This window comes from Eubalaena glacialis, chromosome 14 (assembly GCF_028564815.1).
Source record: "Eubalaena glacialis isolate mEubGla1 chromosome 14, mEubGla1.1.hap2.+ XY, whole genome shotgun sequence".
Taxonomy (NCBI): domain Eukaryota; kingdom Metazoa; phylum Chordata; class Mammalia; order Artiodactyla; family Balaenidae; genus Eubalaena; species Eubalaena glacialis.
The window spans coordinates 84,770,912-84,789,768 of record NC_083729.1 but is presented as its reverse complement, the minus strand read 5'-3'; the positions used below and the strand labels follow the sequence as shown (position 1 = coordinate 84,789,768).

General features: G+C 45.6%; 1 protein-coding gene across 7 annotated transcripts in view; it reads left to right on the top strand.

Moving 5' to 3' along the window:
- Nucleotides 1-18,195, top strand: part of KANSL3 (KAT8 regulatory NSL complex subunit 3) — a 52,902-nt gene extending 34,707 nt beyond the window's left edge. For 3 of the 7 annotated variants that reach the window (XM_061210453.1, XM_061210456.1, XM_061210457.1), the window contains 10 exons: nucleotides 96-296; nucleotides 489-645; nucleotides 3,605-3,796; nucleotides 4,261-4,345; nucleotides 4,628-4,758; nucleotides 5,643-5,752; nucleotides 6,155-6,377; nucleotides 6,734-6,867; nucleotides 17,588-17,666; nucleotides 18,155-18,195. In XM_061210453.1, the coding sequence (XP_061066436.1) occupies nucleotides 96-296; nucleotides 489-645; nucleotides 3,605-3,796; nucleotides 4,261-4,345; nucleotides 4,628-4,758; nucleotides 5,643-5,752; nucleotides 6,155-6,377; nucleotides 6,734-6,867; nucleotides 17,588-17,666; nucleotides 18,155-18,177 (1,335 nt within the window). In that variant the 3' untranslated portion in view covers nucleotides 18,178-18,195. Of the gene's footprint in view, nucleotides 1-95; nucleotides 297-488; nucleotides 646-2,104; nucleotides 2,183-3,604; nucleotides 3,797-4,260; nucleotides 4,346-4,627; nucleotides 4,759-5,642; nucleotides 5,753-6,154; nucleotides 6,378-6,733; nucleotides 6,868-11,825; nucleotides 14,361-17,587; nucleotides 17,667-18,154 lie in introns of those variants that run through there. The other 4 variants (XM_061210454.1, XM_061210459.1, XM_061210455.1 and 1 more) reach the window with 4 other exon arrangements.
- The last annotated feature ends 662 nt before the right edge of the window (nucleotides 18,196-18,857 follow it).

Here is an 18,857-nt window from a genome sequence, read left to right as displayed (position 1 = left end):
TCAGAGCTGAGGTGAATCGATTTTAGTCGGGACTATCGGGGAGGTTCCTGTTCTCCACACATGGACTCAGAGGCCTTGGCCCCTCTTTACACTAGGATGAGATTGTGGACTTCCTGACTGGAGTGCTCACTCGCGCGGAGGGGCACGTGGGCTCTGAGCCTCGGGATCAGGACGCTGAGAAGAAGAAGAAGCCCCGGGACGTGGCCCGCAGAGACCTGGCCTTTGAGGTCTCTGAGCGGGGCAGTCGACCTGCGTCACCAGCTGCCAAGCTACCTGCCTCACCCTCAGGCTCGGAGGTAATGCGGAAAGGGAGGGAGTGCTTTTGCTGGGGAATGGGGACTGAAGAGTTGGTTCCTTCGCTTCCTGGGGATGCCTGTTGGCCTTGGTGGGCCTGTGAGTTCCTACGAGGGGAATTCCAGGGGGACTTGATGATTGACAGTCAATCTGGACGACATTGGCTTGGCCCTTGTCCTTCTTAATCTACTCAGGATCTCTCCAGTGTGTCCAGCAGCCCCACCTCCAGTCCCAAGACCAAAGTGACCACAGTGGCCTCTGCCCAGAAGTCCAGTCAGATCGGAAGCACTCAGCTGCTGAAGAGACATGTGCAGCGGACAGAGGCTGTGCTCACCCACAAACAAGCTCAAGGTATAGCTGCCTGGCCCGGTGGCCTCTCTTGGGTTCTGTCTTCTGCAGTTGACGCCATGTGGCAGTTGGGAAGTATTGGCATCTGCAGCTTTTTCCCGCCATTTCTGTCCAGGCAAAATTAGGTTGAAATAAATACCGAGGGCTGTTTTCAAGGGTAAAATATCACAAAAGGTGATATTAGTGTGACTGTATAGTTCCACTAATTATAGCTTTGGCTTGGTGTTTGGGGAAGTTAGGCTTTATGAGCTGACTACACGTATATTGGCCTCAAATTTTTTACCAACTCCGGGCCCTGCCCAGCCTCTCCTGCAGTCAGGGAGCTCTTCGGGTCCCGCAGACAAGGGGATTGGCCGTGCTCATCAGATTCTAGGGCAACTGCACTGGTGTCATGCCCGCCCTTTGTTTTGCCCTTGAAGAGTTAAGATTCCCACACTGGGACTTCCAGTGAAGTTTTTCAGGAGTCTCTGCAGATAGGTTTTCGATTAGGCTGGGAAACATTTGTTTGGTTGAAATTAGAGTTTGGAGAACAGTCAGCACAATGTAGGAAGCTGTGGAAAAGGCGTGTCCGGTGGGTGGGGAGGGGAGCAGCAGCGGCTCTACCCCTGGCCCACTTGGATCCAGTTGGGCAGCCCTGAGATGAGGTCTCTTGGGCATTGGTGTTTGGTGATGTATCCAGGAGCGTGTATCATCTGAGGGTCTCAGGTGCCTGGGAAGAGGCAGCAGCCAGAGCTGGCTGTCAAGTAGAGAGACGCACAGGAGACAGGAGGCTCCTCTGCTCTCTTCCCCTGTGTTTCTTTTAGTGGAGCCAAAGGATCAGGACTTAGCCCCAGGCCTCTTACGAGGTTGCCCATATGGTGGTGCTAACAAGGAGCAGAAGTGTGAGTGGCTCGGTGAAGACGAAAAAGAGGCCGGGCCCCTAGGGTCCACGTGTGACCTGCATCTTCTTCAGTGGTGGCCAGAGCCAAGTTCCAAGTGGGCGTTGTCTTCTTGGGCTTTTGATGAAGAGAGAGCCAGCAGTTTGCCAATAATTAGTGGAGACTGTATGGAGTTCTAGAAGGCTGACTGGTGCGCCGGGTTCAAAATGGGACCCAGAGCATCATGGAGGAGAGCCGCAGCACAGCAGCCTGGTTTCGCAGAGCTCGTAGGTGGGGCAGCAAGAACAGCTAATGGTTATGGGCCCTCACTGCGTGCCTCGCCCTCTTCTTGGCACTTGGCTTGCTGTTGCTCGTGGAGTGTGGGCAGTGGCCCCATGAGGCAGGTACATTTATTACCTTCAGTTTATGGATGATTCCATGGTGCTGCTAAACGGCAGAGTCAGGTTTCAAACCCATGCAGTAATTCCAGAAAAAGCCCCTGTTGACCATTTTCCAGAACATTTTCATACCTTTTTCTTACTCCTTCTCTTTTTCTCCTTTCTCTGGCTGGCTGTGATTCTGTAATTCTTTCTGATTCATTCCAGCGCAGTTTGCTGCTTTTCTGACACAAAACATGCTGGTGAGGAAAGCTCTTCCTCCCGGCACCTCCTCCTGTCTCTTTGGTGAGTATTGCTCTTTCCTCACCTTTTCACTCTCTGCTCTCTGCCTCTCTCCCCTTCTCCCTCTTATTTCTTTCCCATCCCTGCCTCTCATTTGTCTCTGTTTGGTTTCCCCCTGTTCTTTTCTCTGCATTTTTCTATCTTCTGTTTTTTTTTCTTTGCTGATCCTTTTGCTTATTACTCCATAGTCTTTGCTTTTTCCCCATTCTTTCTGTTTGCCTCTCATGGTGTTTTTCTCCTTTTGTCTCTTATTGTGGCTCTTGGCTCGGCTTCTTCTGTGTGTGCCTATAGGCCAGTGCCTGTGAGCCTGAATTTCCCTGTGTTTTTCTCCCTGCCTCTGGTTTCCTGCTTCCATCCTGGCCTCTGCAAGCACTTATCAAGCATAAACCTGTAACTCCTTTCCCTTTTTCCCTCCTTCCTATTCTGATTTTAGTCGATGCAGTCCTTCCTTTCAGCTGGTTGTGGCCTGACTGTGGTCTGGAGTAGCTCCCTGTGGCCCCATGGCAGCCCCCCCGCCTCCCATTTCTTGTGTGACTCCTGCCTTTCCGCCCCTGATTGCCTGCGCTAAGAAGAAGGACTGGGGCGGGCTTCTAGGTTTAAAGAGGAGGGGATCCATGAGGAAACCTGAAGGATAACTTAAGAGTCTGGGAGGCTTGGCCATGTGCAGGATGAGTCTGTGTGATGCAGTGGAGGGGGAAGCCCATGTGTGAACAGGTGGCCTTTCTCTGTACTAGTACAAATGACCTGGCGACTAGCTTGTGACATGGGCCACTGTTGCCCTCTTACGTCTGGGCAGGAACTGTAAAGTTGTCTCGGCTGAGATAACCTGCCTAGGAGTTACTGAAAGCCAGCCCGAAGACCTGGTCATGATCCTTCCCATTGTCCCCATTCGGCAAGCAAACCCTCAACCTTGGGCTCTGAGGGCAGGGGGGGACTCAGAGCTTGGAGGAAGTCTCCCTTGTAGGGAGGACTGGATAGCCTGCTCCTCTGTTGCTTCTCCAGAAACTTTGCTGCCCTCCAGCTGTGTGATGTGGGGAGGGCATGACAATTGCCACATTCTTTGAGTCTGGGAAGCCCTGCTGAGGTCCACTGTGGTGAGTCCTCTATTGTTTGATTGGCCTTTGCCAGGCAGGGTCAGGATGTCTTCTCCTTTCTTTTTGTTTCCACCAACTCAGAGCCCCTTCCTTCCAACTCCAGGGCAGGGTAAGGGAAGGGGATGGAGCCGTCTTCTGAGAGGGCCAAGGTGGAGTTGCACCGTAGGTGGGCCCGAGTGAGGCAGGACTGAAGCATTGACATTCTCCTTGCACGTGTTGGGATGGTTCTTCCTGGTGTTCCCACACAGCCATGCCAGTGCTGGTACTGGCTGTCAGTACCTGTCGGGCTTTTTTGGATTGTGGAGAACTTCACCGCAGCTCCATTTCTTAGTTCCTGTTTCATCAGAACAAACGGAGGAAGCCGAGAAAGAGGATCTCCGGGTCCAGCTGAAGCGGCACCATCCCTCCAGTCCTCTTCCTGGCAGTAAGACCTCCAAGCGACCGAAGATCAAGGTGTCCCTTATCTCCCAAGGGGACACAGCTGGAGGGCCTTGTACTCCTTCCCAAGGAGGAGCTCCAGAAGGTGAGTTTCTCTTGGCCTCCTTAAATAAACACTGACAGAACTGTCCCAGGCACACAGTATTGCCCTCTTGGTGGCTACTTGCTGGGCGGCTCAGCCTCGCCTTCAGCACAACAGGCGCCCGGAGAAGACAGCAAAGGTTGCACGTGGGGGGAAAGAGGGCAGCAACCTCATCTGAACTAGGATCAGGGAGGCCGAACGAGGATCCGAGGAAGCTGTGGGGTCATTCAAAGCATCATACGTTTTGTTCTTCTTTGGTTTTAATTAAAGATAATAAAATATTCCAGAAGGTTTAGAAAGTAGAAGGAAAAAATAACCCCAACTCTTCCTATTCTAATGTAGTTATCCTTCATTTTTCATCTTCCAGGCTTTTCCATAATATCTTGGATTTAGCCTGGCCTCTGGAACCCTGAAAGGTGAGGACCAAACAGGACTGACCAGTGGCCTTGGGGTTTTCTGTTTTGCAGCCGCAGGAGGGAAGCCCATCACCATGACACTGGGGCAAGCTTCCGCAGGGGCCAAGGAGCTCACAGGGCTTCTCACCACAACCAAGTGAGTCTGTCTGTTCCCTTCTTTCTCTTCACATTTTCGCTGGTCCATTGAGTGCTTACTTAAAATTTACAAAGAGTCCTGTAGCCCTTGCTTCAAGGCCTGAAGTCTCTCCTTGAGGCCTGACTTTTTTAGAAAGACTAGAGGCTGGATTCAGAAAGTGGGATGAAGAAACCGAAGTTCTAGCCTTGTGTCCATTGCTGAAAGCCTTGCTGGGCCCCATTCTGGGCCTTCCCTGTGTTGGCAGGGACCTTTAGATAATGGAGCTCTTACCTTTGTCTCCAGGTCAAGTGCTGCTGAAGGGGGAGTCTCAGCCAGCCCAGCGTCCTCAGTGGTCTCTAGCAGCACTGCTCCCAGTGCCTTGCACACACTCCAGAGCCGCCTGGTGGCCACCTCTCCTGGCAGCTCCCTCCCAGGTATCTGGTAGCTCAACGTTCCCTGCCTCCCAGCGAAGTCTGTTTGGGCTGCTGCTGGAGGGTGGTCCTGGGAAAGGCTTGTGGAGCTAGATCTGGAGGAGGATGCTCTGGGTCTCAGGCTTGTTGTAGAAGCTTGGCATGGAGCTGGCATTAACTTTGAGGTAGGGGAGTTTGGGGCCTTCATATCTGCAGTGAGTAAATGTCCCAATCTGCAGGTAATGCCTCCTGTACTGCAAGGAGAAATAGCTGGTGGGAAATGTATGTACTGGTTTCATTTTGGTGTTTTTAAACACATCTGGTTGAATAAAACTGGAAATGGTGCTGTACTGGGCATTAGCAAAATGAGACATTTTTCTGCCTATGCTTGTCTCCTCACTTTCTCTGCCCTCACCCTACACTGAAAGGCTAGTTGCCTGAGCCCAGCAGGGCCAAGGCACTGCAGATGCCCTGATCCTTCAAGAGGACCTTCCTCTTTGCTTTGAGGCCACTGGACTGTGTGTAAAGTGAAGTGTAAGTCAGGTGTTCGGGATTCTTCTGGCTTAAAAAGTCCTTCCTCTTCCCTGGGAAGGTGGGATAGATTTCTGAAAAGTGGGATTCGTGTTCTCCTTGGTTTTCCTAAAACTGTCCAAAATTTAGGACAGGTGGTTTGGAGCAGGTGGGGTGTGCAGAATGAATCCAAGGCAGTGTGTCAGGAATGGTACCTTTCCTCATGTGGGCGTCCAGCGTGTGTGTTTGGGGAGCCCATCTGGCATCTTTCTGAGAGCACTGGGAATGTCCGAGGGAAAGAGCGTTGGTGTTTCAGTTGATTGTTGAGGGTGGAGAGGCACAACTGCTCGTGGGGAAGTGACTGAGCCTGTGCTGATGTCTGCTGTATCCTCTCCTAGGGGCCGCATCAGCCAGCAGCCTCCTCCAAGGCCTCAGCTTCAGCTTGCAGGATATCAGCAACAAGACCTCTGGCCTCCCAGCAAACCCCTCTCCCGGGCCAGCCCCACAGGTGCACATCTGCCTTCCACTGGGCTGGGCAGGTGTGGGAGGAGGCCTCCTCAGCTTAGTTGGTTTTGGCAGGGACGCTGGGTCAAGGACAAATAGGCTTCTGGCTTCACGGCTGGGAACTACCAAAGGTTAAGGCTCCACCACTTACTAAGTGACCTTGGGCAAGTTTCTTGATCTCTCTGTATCTTTTGTTTTCTTGTTTGTAAAATGAGGATAATGATAGTATCTCCCTCACAGAGCTGTTTTGAGGATTAAAGAAGGTAATATATGGAAAATACCTGGCAGAGTACCTTGCATGTAGTAGGCACTGAATACATGGTAGCCATTAACAGTATGGGCCCTCCACACTCGACCGTTGCTGTTGGCAACAACTTCTGATCACCTGGGCTTGTGTGTCCCACAGGCCACCAGTGTGAAGTTGCCCACCCCCATGCAGAGCCTGGGTGCCATCACCACGGGCACCAGCACCATTGTCCGTACCATTCCTGTGGCCACCACTCTCTCCTCCTTGGGTGCCACTCCTGGTGGGAAGCCCACAGCCATCCACCAGCTGCTGACCAATGGGGGCCTCGCCAAGTTGGCAAGCAGCCTCCCTGGCCTGGCTCAGATCTCTAACCAAGCCTCAGGTGAGTCTCTCATGAGAACCGTGGGGACTCCCAGATATGGGATCTTCCCCCAAGACCTTTCCGTCTCTCATGGTCAAGGTATGATGTTGAACTCAACCCCACAGGGTCCTGGCCTTGACCCTCAGGGATTCAGCTGTGTGGGTCCATCCCCCAGAGAGGTTGAGAGAACACAGGCTGTTCCTGTTGCCTTTCAGACTGACTGATAGGGCATAGATGACCCAGCTGGGGAGGAGGAAGCCGAGGCGGGAGGCTGATGGGGGTGTGTTACATGGGGAGGAAACTCTCCAGGAAAGGGAAGTGGAGGCTGTGACAAAAAAGCCTACTCCTCTGTCTGTCTGTCTCTCTCTCTCTCTCAGGCTTGAAGGTCCCCACCACCATCACTCTGACACTACGTGGCCAGCCCAGCCGAATCACCACACTGAGCCCCATGGGCTCAGGAGCAGCCCCATCAGAAGAGCCCACCTCCCAGGCGCTGCCCTCCAGCTCACAGGTGAGTCTGCCTGGGAAGACCGAGGACACAGCCTCCAATATTGGGAAGCTTGGGGCCGGCTGGCCGATTGGAGGAGCTGGACTTGTAGGCAGACCAGATGCACATCCACATTCAGAGTTTGTAGCTTTGTTGTTGTTGGGTTTTTGTTTTTGTTTTTTAATTGAAGTATAGTTGATTTACAATGTTGTGTTAGTTTCAGGTGTACACAACACAGTGATTCAGTTATATATATTCTTTTTTGGATTCTTTTGCCTCATAGGTTGTTATAAAATATTGTGTGTAGTTCCCTGTGCTATACAGTAGGTCCTTGTTGGTTGGAGTTCATAGCTTTGTGACTGAGCAAGTCATGGACCTCTTTGAGTCTCCTTTTCTGTAACGCTCCCTGGATTTTTGTGAGGATTAAATATGTAAATATGTTCAGTGCCTATTTAATGTTTCTGTTTTCTTCCCCTCTCCATCGTTTTCTCCTCTCATTCTTGGTTTCGTCATTCAGAGGTTGGGTAGAGGCTAATTGGCTAATACTCCTTCTTTGACCAACAACTTTCCAGCATTGTGCCATTTCAGATCTTTGCGTTCATTGCTGTCTTTTCAGGGCACAGTTAGGTTTTTAGAGCTCTTACCCGGGAAGTAAGTCACCATTGATTTTTCTTAACTGATCTAATTTCCATTATGACCTTTTCAAGTAAAATGTTTCTAATCTTAAATGGTGATCTGAGAGCCACCCAAAGATCAGAGGTTAAAGAAAAAAATAGTTTGAGTCCAGTAGTGCATGCCCTTTCCTTCAGTGTCCACTTTTCAGCTGAGGCCGCCTGCACGGGGCCTGGTGCTGTGCAGGCTGCCCTGACTGAGGGCCTGGCCCTGTCCCCTCACTCCCACCACACCAGCCCTGCCCGGGAGCTGGGCACCTGTCCCTTCCCAACTGTTTCAGGAGCTCTTCTGCCTCTTCCTCTGTAGGGGAAGATACTGCACAGAGGTTGTTCCCTGGCAATCATGGGAATCATAGCTACCGTTCTCTGCCTTTGTGCAGAGAGGCGGAGGTGTTTTTATTTACTTTATCCCCTATTTTTTAAATTACAAAAGTAATCACTTATTTTAAATAATGCAAACATTACAGAAATAATATAATTTAGAAAATGAAAATTTCCCACGATACCACTCCCAGAGACGATATCCCCCTGTTGGTAGCTTGATATGCATTCTTCTAGATTCTTCTTTCTATACAAAGTACTTTATGTTATTTTTTTGACAAATATTGGATCACAGAGTATGGCTGTTTCGTAACTAGCCTTTTTTTACAGAACATGTTTCCCTGTTCATTACATAGAGACCTATCTATTGCTTGTCAGTAGCTGCCTAGTATTTCACTGGGTGGATGTACAAAAATGTATTTCATCAGCTCCCGTTAGAGGGTTGGGTTATATTTTGGTTTTTGATATCGTAAGTAATGGTACAGTGAATACCCTTGTTCATGATTTTTGTGTACCTCTGGGAGATTTCTACAGGTTAGAGACCAGTAAGTGGAGGGTCTGTGCATCTAACATCTGGCTAGCTGCTGACTAATTGCCCTTCAAAAGGTTTGCTCATTTACAATTCAAGCCACAGTGATGAGAGTAGCTGTTTTCCTATGCCTTTGTCAGTTGTGGAAATCAGTATTTTTAATTTTATTAATTTGATAGGTGAAAAATGAAATTGTTTTAACGTGTATTTTCTTGATTACTTATGAGGCTGTGTGTCTTCTTTTATGAATTGCTTGTCATATCCTGTATCTGTTTAATTCATAGCAGCTTTATATATGCAGGTGTTAATCCTTTATTTATTATACAAATTGCGTATATTTTATTCCAGTTAATTGCTTATATTTTTTTTCCTCTCTGTTGAAGTATTAAGTGCTTGTCTTTTAATTTTTGTTTCTGGATCTTTTATCAAACAGGCATTAAAATTTTTTATGTAGTAAAACCTTCATATTCTTCCCTTTATGGCTCCAAAGTTTTGTGTCTTAAGAAAGTTCTTCCCATTGCAAGAATATAATCTTATTGTGTTTTTAAAAATTTTTATTTTTAAAACTGTGGTAAAATTTACTTACATACAATTTACCATTTTACCCTTTTCTAGGCTTACAGTTCAGTGGCATTAAATGTATTCACATTGTTGTGCAGCCATCACCACCATGCACCTCCAGAACTTTCCCATCATCCCATACTGAAACTCTGTTTTTGTGTTTTCTTATATTGCTTTTGTTCATCTGCTTACCTTTAGTTGTTCAGTCCACTTGGAATTTACTTTTTTATGCTAAGTGAGGTAAGGATCTAACTTTATTGATGAGTCCATTCATCCTTCCTCTATTCATTTGAAATCAGCTGCTCTCACATTCCGGATTACTGTACACACAGGGCCTGTTCTGTACCCTTGACCTGTCTGTTTCTACACAAGCTTATTATTGTTTGATAATGCAGGTTCTCAAGTTAAGGAAGTATATCAATTATGTTTCTAGTTTGCTAAGATAATCTTTATTCTCTTCCTTTCTCTTGATAATGGGTTTTAAATTTTGTTCATTGCCCTTTTGGAATCAAATGAGCTGAATGAGTATAAACATTTCCTTTCAATCAGTTAAAATGATGCATTACTTTCAAAGATTTCCTAATATCGAACTGTCTAAAATTCAGATTCAGTACTTGTTCAGTATGTCCTATTCTGTTTGTTTTGCACATACCTAAATTTATTCTGCATGTATAGGAAACAAAACTCCATCAAAGGAGAACAAAACAAAAAAAGAAAGAAGCTAAGTGCTTCAGAGGAAAAAAGCATGTCTAGTCTTGATTTGCTTTTATTTTACTTAGGATTTTGACCTCTATGTTTATTAGTAAGATTAGCCTATAGTTGTCTTCCTCTCCACCCTTGCTTTTTTGTGTGTATCCTTTCCTTGTCCAGTTGTAGAAAAGAGATAATTCTATCCTTATAGAATGAGATGGGAAACATTTTTTTTCTCATATTCCAAAACATTTATATAGCACAGAAATTATCAGTTTCTTGATGGTTTGACGGAAATGACCTATAAAGCTATTTGGGCCTATTTTCAGGCAGTCTTATCCTTTGCTGGTGCCACATTTGAGGCACAGCTAGAACACAGATCCCCACCATGAGTTTCTTCCTCCTCTCTTAGGTGGTCCTCTTCAGCTTGCTCTGGCCTGGGGGAGCTAGTTAGAGTTGAGAAGAGTAGAGGTCATTGAGAATCCTTTTCCATGGCTAAATTGAAGTACAGAATAAAGAGCAAAATCTGACTTCTACCTGATGGTATTAACTTGAGAGCTCAGTTTTTATCTCAGTAAAATGGGTGTATAAAATTAGTAGGAGGGTTCTAGTGGTGATTGTGTTCTTTTAGACAAAGGAGGTATTACTAGATTAAGATTTGCTGACTCTAAAGCGTCTAACAGTTACCTCAGTGTTCAGACTGCCAGACAGTGTGATATCAGGGAAAGCATAGGCCCTCTGTCTTCAGCTAGCTGTGTGATCCTGGGCAAATCACCTGACTTCTGGGCATTTTCTCATCTAGTCTAGTGAGGTAGTTGGCATAAGTCAGTGATTGTTGTGGTGGTGGGATAGTAGGGGCTGTCTCAGAATGTCCTCAGGTGCTGGGAATATGCATTTTTAAAGGTTGAGAAACAAACCACCCATTTTTGATGTTTATAAGACACCTGGAAATTTGAACACTGACTGGATAATTGTTGATATTAAGGAATAGTTAACCTTTTTAATGTGTGATAATGGTTGTAAGTTTGAAAAATAACCTTTTTTTAATTTTTGGGTTATATACTGTAATATTTATGGAGAGAATGAATTTAAAATGAAAAAAGGTTGTAAACACTGGCTAGACTTCTCTAAGGTCTTTGCAACCACTTAATTATGTGTTTTGTTTCTGGCGGTGATGAATATTTACCGTGTGTTTCCTTTATGGAACTGGACCATTACGTACACCCTACAGCTGAGAAGCTGCAGGAGGAAGGGGAGAGACAGAGACTGTGTCGTGCCCTGCAGCGGGGTCCTGGGAATGGACTCCTTGACTGTGATCACAAGGTTTTTCTCCTGTCTGGCCACACGGTGCCCTTGTCAGGCTGGCAGGCAGCCTCTAGCTGCTCCTGCAGCAGCCCCGGGCGAGCGGGCTCACTCTGGAGACCTCCTGGTCAGGATGGAGTGCTCATGTGTGCACAGCCCACCTTTGGGCAGCGTGAGCAGATGGGAGGCGGATTCTTTCCAGTTTTGATTGTCAAACCCTTCTTCATTCCTCCTCTCCTGTGTCTTCCTTCTTCCCCCCTTTATTGTATCCTCAGAGACCTCTTAGGAGTTTTCCAAAGGTGAAATCTAGAGAGGTGGGGAAAACCTTTGTGAAGAAAGGCCAACTCTCTCTACCTTGCTTCCTTCTTCCTAAGCTGCAGGGCTCAACAATTCATGGCATCTTCCACAGCACTTAAAAAATGGACAAGACCTGAAACAATGATATTGTCAGTACAGTCATGGAAAACTTCACTTCAACTCTATCACCCTTAACGATTCACCTATTTCCTTTTTCCTGCATTCTTTTCTTGTTCTTATACATAATAATAAGAGCTAATGTTTGTGGTTGAACACAGACTGTAGGTGCTTTATGCAAATTGTCTCATTTAATCTCACAACAACCCCGGGGTGGAGGTGCTGTCTTCTCTGTCTCACAGAGGGGGGAAAGGAGGCTCAGAGAATGTAAGTCACTTGCCCTAAAAAGTGGTAGAGGTGGGTCTCTACCTCCAGAGTCCACGTTCTATTCATCACTTGGCTGCTAGAACACATATCCTTGTGCATCCAGCTTTTTCCCTATTGAGCATCATTTCTTCGGAATAAATTCTCAGGAGTGGGATATTGGGTCAGAGGGTCTGTATGTGTTAACCTGGCAAACTTCTGACCCTTGTTCCCTACCTCTCCTGCCACAGCGCCTGCCTCCAGCGCCCTGAAGATGCCATGCGATATGTCCTCCTTTACCAGGTTGGTGACGGCTGCTGCACGGTGAGGCCTGGCACGTGTGCTGTCCTGCTGAGCTGTACACTTGTCTGAAGACCTCTTTAAGACAGTCATTTTTGCCTCTCTGCCAACTGTCTTCAGGGTTGGGCCTCTGGGTCTTATGTAACCATTAGACAAGGTGATATGGCGCCGGCAAGGGGGGCCTTGTCCTTTAGCATCTGCAGGTCTGGTTCCCAGAATCTCCAGGTCCTCAGCAGATCTGGCCGTGTATGGATTGGAGGCACTTCTTCCCCAGCATTAGCTGTAACTTGACCCAAGTAGCAGTGTTGGACTGCTCACTGCGTTTTAATAAAGGAGCTCCTCTTCGAAGTCTGTACTGCCCCGTGCCAAGTTGGGAGGAGACGTCCATGTGGTCTGGGGCTGCAGGAGTTGGGACTGAGAGCCCTATGCTGAGGACCGGGATCATCCTGGCCCACTGGCCAGTGGTTCAGTGCCAGAAGGGCTTGTTTTGTACATCACTGTTGCCTTCACCAAGCAGCCATGGGAGAGTGCTCCCCGTGCAGCTCCCTCCTTAGGAGCCACATTGGATACTGAGTACCTGCTGAACTCCTCATTTCAAACCCACGATAGGGCACAGAGAACTGGGCTGTCATCTTTCAGTCCCTTTGGCCACCTATAGATGTTGGGACCAGCAGTCGCCAGGAGGTGAAAGCTGGCTTCTTTCTTTTTTCCATCATGCTTTGGGCAGCTCTTGTATCCAGAAAGCCTGCAGGTCCAGAAAGGCTGAAGAAGAGGAAGGGAACAGCAGATGAAGTGGCTTGAAGGACATGTCAGTGGTGAAAACGATTTGGGCTTGAGGCTTTGCATCTGGTACCTAAGGAGCTGTTGATTCAACTGGAGATGAGGAGAATTTGCCAAGCTAGAGGAGAGAAACCCCAGCCCCTGAAATTTCTGTCTCCAGTGCTTGGAAGTGGAACAGGGATAACTGCTAAGTTAACATCTTGGCCGTCCCATGAAGCTCAGGCATCAGGATGACGAAGGCCATGCTTCAGTGTTTCTGTTTCAGCTCTGTGCAACTTTTTGTCTTCCTGCTTAGAAGTGAGAAAATTACTGGTATTGACTCTGCTGTGCAGGGCTCTTGGTACCAGCCTGAGCCCTGGAGGTGGAGGTCCCTGGAGAAGTGATCACTGAAGATGGAGCTCTGAGCCCCTCCTTACCTCCTCACAATATTTGTGTGCAAAAGTATTTTAGATTTGGCTGACAACCTATCCTCCAGAGCAGGCTCCTTTCCCTTCCCTACTCTAGAATGTTTCCAGCCAAGGCGATAAATAAGGCAACCCAGATATAACTCTTCAGTATCTGTACTGAAGGCAGGGAGGGCCCACAACGTGCCGTGGCTGGACTTGTGGTCCAGGGTCCTGACCCGTAGTGCATCGTATATCCAAACCAGGCCACCTGCATTCAATCCAGGAGCCTCATCTCTAGTATGAGTGGCAGCCAGGAGGGAGTACACAGCGTGCAGGAGTCTCAGACAAGGCAGTTTGGGGTGGTACAGGCAGGGCCAGGGGAGTGTATATGATAGGAGTGGAGTGGGCAGATTATACACCATACCCTTCCTCCCCGACCTCCTGCAGAGCTGGCCTCAGCAGTGATTCACACAGAATTAGGCTGTGTCCCTGTACTAGCTGGCAGGTAACTGCTTTCTGAAATTCAGGAGGCATTTAGTAAGTTTGAGGAAGATACGAAATCTGAAAGAGACATCCAGTGTCAGGGGTTTAATAACTTTACAGGTAGGATAGTAACACACCAATAGGAATTGAGGACAGTGAAACTGAGAGACTATATGAAGTTTTAAGAATCATTCAGGACAGAGGTTCCTGAACAACCCATTCATGACTTAGAGTGCCGTCTAGACAGCACTGGAGGGGCTGCTCCTGAAAGATGCTGGCCCTGTGTGTGCTGGGGCCAAAGGAGAAACTAACGCATCATCCTGCATTTGTGTAAATCCTAGTATGCTTCCCATGGATGATTTCCTGAGGCTTGGGTTGTACACCTTAAAGAATGCCAAAACGAGAAGGGAAGTTGTAAGAACATTGATTCTTCTGCACCGTGGATGGACAGGCTAAAGGAGGAAGTGGTTGAAGTCTATACAGTCATGTTCCCCAATTCCATACTTCTCCAACCACACTTCTTGAAGTGTAAAAGGAAGCTTTCTTCTGCCTATCATGTAGCAAACCTGGAGTCCATAACCTCAGAAGGTGATACTACTGGCCAAAAGTGTAGAAGGATCAAGAGGGCTTTAGTTGATTTCTTGGATGACAGATGCATGTTGATGCTCTATGGAAGATGTCCTTGTTTTGAGAAGAGGTCACTGATGGAGGAAGACCTGTCTGTCCTTGGCTCTACCACTAGAACAATCTTGGGCTGGATGGGTTATAGAGCTGAGCTGCTGTGATGGTTCTGTTCTTCCATTAGCCAAAACAATAAAAAATAAAAATAAAAGCAAATTTGGATTGCTTCAATGTGTTTTCAGTTGACTTCTTATGTTTATTCTGGTAACCACCCAATTGAGTGGCACAGAAAATAAAAGCTAAGATATTGTGGTAATTCCAGTGATCATCTTACTGTTGCCTGGAGCCATGAGGTGGGTACTGTAATTCCCTTTAAGGTAATTCACTTGTAAGGTGAGGAAACTGAGGCACAGAGAAGTCACACAGCAGGAAGTGGCAGAAGCAGGACTGAACCCAGGCAATCTGATACCAGTGTCTGTTTGTCTACTCTGCACTGTGCTGGGGTTCTGAGATGGGAGACCAGAAGTGGAGATGAGCACAGGAGGTGAGGAGATGATGGCTTGGCCTTCATGTGACCCCTTTCAGTTTACCTCCCACCAAGCCTAGAGTGATTATTGCTGCCCTGGTGGGCTCTTGGCTATGCCTGAGTCAGTAGGTGGGGTCCCTCACCTTTGGTCTTGAGAGATTGAAATCCCTATACCTCTTTGCCCTCCAATAAATAAATAATGACTTAGAGATGAATGAATGAATGAATGAATTCCAACCTCCACATTATTTGTAAACTTGTATCCAAGAGGACCTTCCTTCTTATCCTTAAATTCCAGGTCTCTGCATTAAGCATTGGAACCCTCTATGGGTGGAAACTGTAGTTCTGATATACTGGTTGGAGGGTCTAGTATGCATGAGCTCTTCTTGTTTCCATCCTTAATGGAGACCTGATCTTTCCCTCACTTTCAACTCTGGTCTCACTGACTTGGGTGGGTCAGATGAAGTGAGAGATGAGGATCAGATTGTTTAAATGATAGCTGTCTTAAACTTTAGCAGTATAGGGACAGGGCCATAGCAAATTACGGCAGAAGAAATTTTGTTACCTTTTTAATCTTCCCCTTCTACAGTATATGTTTTAGTCAGGGTTGATGGTTGCAAGAAGCAGGAACTATTCACCACCCATATTAGTTCTAAAAGGGAATATTCTCTCAATTGACATTTTCTCTTGACAGGCAGTCTGACAGTTTGTGCTTCTTGCCGCATGACGTCAACTGACTTGGAATGGCCAGGGACCAGTTTTGATCCGTTTTCACAGGATTTTTTTCATCCCTTTGCGAATGGCCAGTTTTCTGTCTTTCAATTCAAATTCTGAACACAGTGAACCTGATTGGCTCAGTCCCACTTACGAGTTGGTACTTCTTATCCTCTCTTACCCCAGTCTAATAATAGCATCCAGAGGATGAAGTCATATGGTTCATATTACTGCCTTTCTAAGAGAGAAGGGATTTCAAACAAACTTGGGCTATTTAGATGTGTGTGTGTGTGTAACTTACAGTGATTGTGTGTGTGTGTGTGTGTGTGTGTGTTTAACTTACAGTGATAGCATAGGGAGGTCCCATGTTCACTTCATCCAGTTTCCCCCAGTACTTAAAGCTCACATAAGTATAGTACAATATCAAAACCAAAAATTAACATTGGTACAATATGTGTGTCTAGTTCTATGTCATTTTATCCCAGTAACCATAATCAAGATATAGAACAAATTCCATCCCCACAAAGATCTCCCCCATGCTACTCCTTTATAGTCATATCCATCCCCTTCCCCTCAGCATTCCTAACCTGTAGCAACCACTAATCTTCTCTCATCTCACAGAATTGTATAAATAGAATCCTACAGTACATGACCTTTTGAGATTGGCTTTGTTTCTACTCAGCATAATTCCCTTGGTGTCCATCCAAGATGATGTGTGTTTCAGTAGTTCATTTCTTTTTACTGCTGAATATGAATGTTCCATGGAATGGATGTACCATAGTTTCTGTAACCATTCACCTATTGAGGGGCATCTTGATTGTTTCCAATTTGGGCCTATTGCAAATAAAGCTGCTATGAGCATTTATAAGCAGGTTTTTGTATGAACATTAGTTTTCATTTCTCTAGAATAAATGCCCAGGAGTGTGATTACTGGGTCATGTAGTAAGTTTTTATTTTTTAAAGAAACCGTCAAACTGTTTTCCTAAGTAGCTGTGCCATTTTATATTCCCACCAGTGATGTAGGAGAGATCCAGTTTTCAGCATTTGATACTATCTCTTTTTTTGTTTTAGCCATTCTCATAGGTGTGTTGTGATACCTTATTACGGTCTTTAAAATTTTGTTGAGGTTTGTAATACGGTCCACGATCTGATGGTCTATCTTGGTATTTTCTGTAGGTGCTTGAAAAGGTATTCTGTTGGGTGGAGTTTTTTGTAAATGTTGATAAAATTCTGTCAGTTGATGGTTTTACTGAGTTCTTACACCCTTGCTGATTTTCTGTCAAGTTGTTCTATTGGTGGTTGAGAGAGGTGAAATTTCCAGCTATAATTGTGGAGTTGTCTGTGTGTGTTTCCAGTTTTTGCTTCATGTATTTTGCAGTTCTGTTATCTGGTGCATACCATTTAGGACTTCTGTGTCTTTTTGGTGGATTGACCCTTTTATCATTATGTAATGTCTCTCTGTACCTGGTAATTTTTTTTGCCCTGAAGTTTATCTGACATTCACATGTCACATCTGATGTCAATCTCTTGTTTTTTAATTGGTGTTTTTTAAAGACTTTTTACTTAATGTAATTGTAGATATGTTAGGACTTAAGTCAGCCATTTTTAGTTTTTGTTTTCTGTTCTGTTTTTTGTTTTTGTGTTTCTTTTTCCTGCCTTCAGGTGATTTACTTGAACTTTTTTTTTTAGAATATTGTTTTGATTTATCTCTAGTGTTTTTGAATGTATCTCCTTGAATAGCTTTTTCAGTGGTTTCTCTAAATGTTGCATTACATATACACATAAGTTATTACAGTCTACTTGTATCCACATTTTACCAGTTTGAGTGAAGTGTAGAAGCCTATCCTCCCTTTTTGTCCCTTTACCTTCTCCCACTTCTAATACAATTGTATATATGTTGAGAACCATGTTAGACAATGTTCTAAAGTTTTGCTTCAAACATAATTTGGAAAACTCAAAAGAAGGAAAATCTATTGTATTTACATATTTTTATTCTTTCCATTTCTCCTTCTTCCTTCCTGATGTTCCAAGGCTCCTAATTTTACCATTTCCTTTCTGTTTAGAGAACTTCCTTTAGCCGTCCTTTTCAAGAAGTTCAGCTGGCAACAAAAGTTTTTAATTTTCCTTCATCTGGCAGTGTCTTATTACTGAAGGATATTTTCTCTGGATATAAAATTCTGAGTTGGCCATTCTTGTCTTTCAGCCCTTCAGAAATATTAAGCCAGTTCCTTGCTTTCTGATGAGAAATCTGCTATCATTCAAATTGTCTTTTCGTCCTATAGGTAAGGTGTTGTTTCCCTCTTTGTGCTTTCAATATTTTTTTTTTCTTTAATTCTCAGACTTGACTATGATATGTCTTGGCATGAATTCCTTTGGGCTTATCTTGTTAGGGTTCACTCAGCTTCTTGAATCTGTAGGCTTATGTCTTTTTGCCAAATTTGGGGAATTTTTAGCCATTATTTTTCAACCCCACCCTCTTTTTCCACTTCTCTAGACGCCAATGACATGAATGTTAGATCTTTAACGTTCCCACGGGGCCATGAGACGCTTCCTTTTTTTGCCCCCGCTCTATTTTCCCTCTCTTCAGATTGTGTAATTTCTATTGTCTGTCTTTAAGTTCACTAATTATTTCCCCTGTCCCCTCTATTCTGCTATCGAGCCCATCAAGTTTTTCACTTAGGTGATTATATTTTTCAGTTCTAAAATTTCTATTTTATTCTTTATATCTTCTATTTCTTTGCTAAGAATTTTTTTTTTCCATTTGTCTCAGGTGTGTTTGCAATTGCTCACTGAAGCATTTTTATGATCACTACGTTAAAATTCTTGTTCGACAGTTCTAATATCTACGGCATCACAATGTTTACCATCTGTTGATTGTCTTTTCTCATTTAAGCTGAGATTTTGCTTGTTCTTGGTATGTTTGTTAAGTGATTTTTATTGAAATGTGATGTCTTGTGTATTATCTGTGAAACTCTAGATCTTATTTAAATCATCTGTTTTAGCAGGCCTTGTTTGAGACTGCTCTGGTAGGATAAAGAGGGAGCTACTTTGATACTGCTAGGTGAGATGGAAGTCTCGAATCCCCACTCAGCTTTCATTGACACTGGGGTTGGGGTGGGAGGCGAGCTTCCCTTTACTGCTGTGTGGAGGTGAGAATTTCAGCTCCCCACTTAGCCTCTGCTGATGCTAATCCAGCTGGAGAGGGGGTACCTCGTTACTCTTCCTCACATGGCCTTGGTTTACACCAGCAGGGGTTATGTGTCATTACTCCTGGGCAGTGGCGAATATTCTGACTCTCCTGTAGGCCTTTGCTGATGCCACTCCAGTTGGGAAGGGAGCGTGACTTGTTACCTCGAGGTGGGGTGCTTGTCCAGCCCAACCATATAATCTCCCATAACACAGTAGGGATAGAGGTTGGAGGCCTCATCCCATTCATTGGAACAAAAGTTTTGGTTCCCCACTTGGCCTTCTTT